We start from the raw sequence: 1,247 nt of genomic DNA, 5'->3' as shown, positions 1-1,247 counted from the left end.
GGAAAGAGACGATCCTCTGACTGCGGGTCTCGCACTAGGGGTCTTAGTAGACATAGAACAGGTTCCCAAGATGTTAAATCCCAAGCGCTGTTCAGCCACCAGCCGGCCCGGGTACCTGAGAAGCCGGTAGGGGAGTGCGGAGCGCTGGGAGCCGTGGCCCCCGGAGAGCTGCCCTCCCGGCTGCGGGGGCTCTTTCCAGACCAAACTTAGTGAAGGGAGAGGGGCACTCGGTCCTTTTGCTCACCGGCATTCAGCCCCGTCTCCCCAGCTCTCACAAAGGCTGGGTTGACAGCTTTGCCACCCGGGAGCTGGTTTTAAATCCTTTCACCCAGTGAGATGGGGGCTTTTCTCCTTGCCTTCCATTTCCCGTCCACGATACTGCCACCCCCAAGAAAAAGAAAATGAGTTGTGCTCACGGGGTCTCTCCCTCTCTGTCTTTTTTAAGACATTAAAAAAAAAAATAATCCTGACAAGTAAAACTTAAAGGTGTTTACCTTGTCATCAGCATGTAAGCTAATTATCTTGGGCAAGATGTAGGCTTCTATTGTCTTGTTGCTTTAGTGCCTATGCCCCGCCTCTGGTGGCAGCCTAAAACCTGGCGTCTGGCTAAAACAAACGAAAGGCAGCCCTGAGCCTCCACTCAATCCAATTAAGGCGGACTTCGTCCACTCGGTTACGTGTACATCCAACAAGATCGGCGTTAAGGCAACACCAGAATATTTGGAAAAAAAAAAAAAAAAAATTCCCCCCCCCCCTTTTTTTTTTTTTTTTTTTTTCCTTCCCCAGCCGCCGAATCATGTCGATGAGCCCAAAGCATACGACTCCTTTCTCAGTGTCTGACATCTTGAGTCCTTTGGAGGAAAGCTACAAGAAAGTGGGCATGGAGGGCAGTAACTTGGGGGCTCCGTTGTCAGCCTACAGACAGTCACAGGTTTCTCAGCCGGCCATGCAGCAGCACCCCATGGGCCACAACGGAACAGTGACTGCCGCCTACCATATGACAGCTGCAGGGGTCCCCCAGCTCTCCCATACTACCATGGGGGGCTACTGCAATGGGAACCTGGGCAACATGAGCGAGCTCCCGCCTTACCAGGACACCATGCGGAACAGCGCTTCGGCGACAGGATGGTACGGCACCAACCCGGACCCCCGTTTCTCCTCAAGTAAGTCAGACCGGGGCTGGGTGTCCGGCCGGGGGTGGCCGCACGCCTGTCTCGCCGCACCGCGGGCAACGAACGGGGGCAGGG

The 1,247-nt window shown here is 54.7% G+C and overlaps 1 protein-coding gene across 2 annotated transcripts in view; it reads left to right on the top strand.

Moving 5' to 3' along the window:
• NKX2-1 (NK2 homeobox 1) overlaps positions 1 to 1,247 on the top strand; it is a 7,383-nt gene that overhangs the window by 4,746 nt on the left and 1,390 nt on the right. Inside the window, exon 2 of one of the 2 annotated variants that reach the window (XM_009993863.1) lies at positions 787 to 1,163. In XM_009993863.1, the coding sequence (XP_009992165.1) occupies positions 787 to 1,163 (377 nt within the window). Of the gene's footprint in view, positions 1 to 785; positions 1,164 to 1,247 lie in introns of those variants that run through there. The other variant, XM_009993864.1, reaches the window with a different exon arrangement.

The sequence above is a fragment of the Chaetura pelagica genome, unplaced genomic scaffold (assembly GCF_000747805.2).
Source record: "Chaetura pelagica isolate M959 unplaced genomic scaffold, ChaPel_1.0 scaffold11, whole genome shotgun sequence".
NCBI classification, from domain to species: domain Eukaryota; kingdom Metazoa; phylum Chordata; class Aves; order Apodiformes; family Apodidae; genus Chaetura; species Chaetura pelagica.
This window is presented reverse-complemented; position numbering and strand designations above follow the sequence as displayed.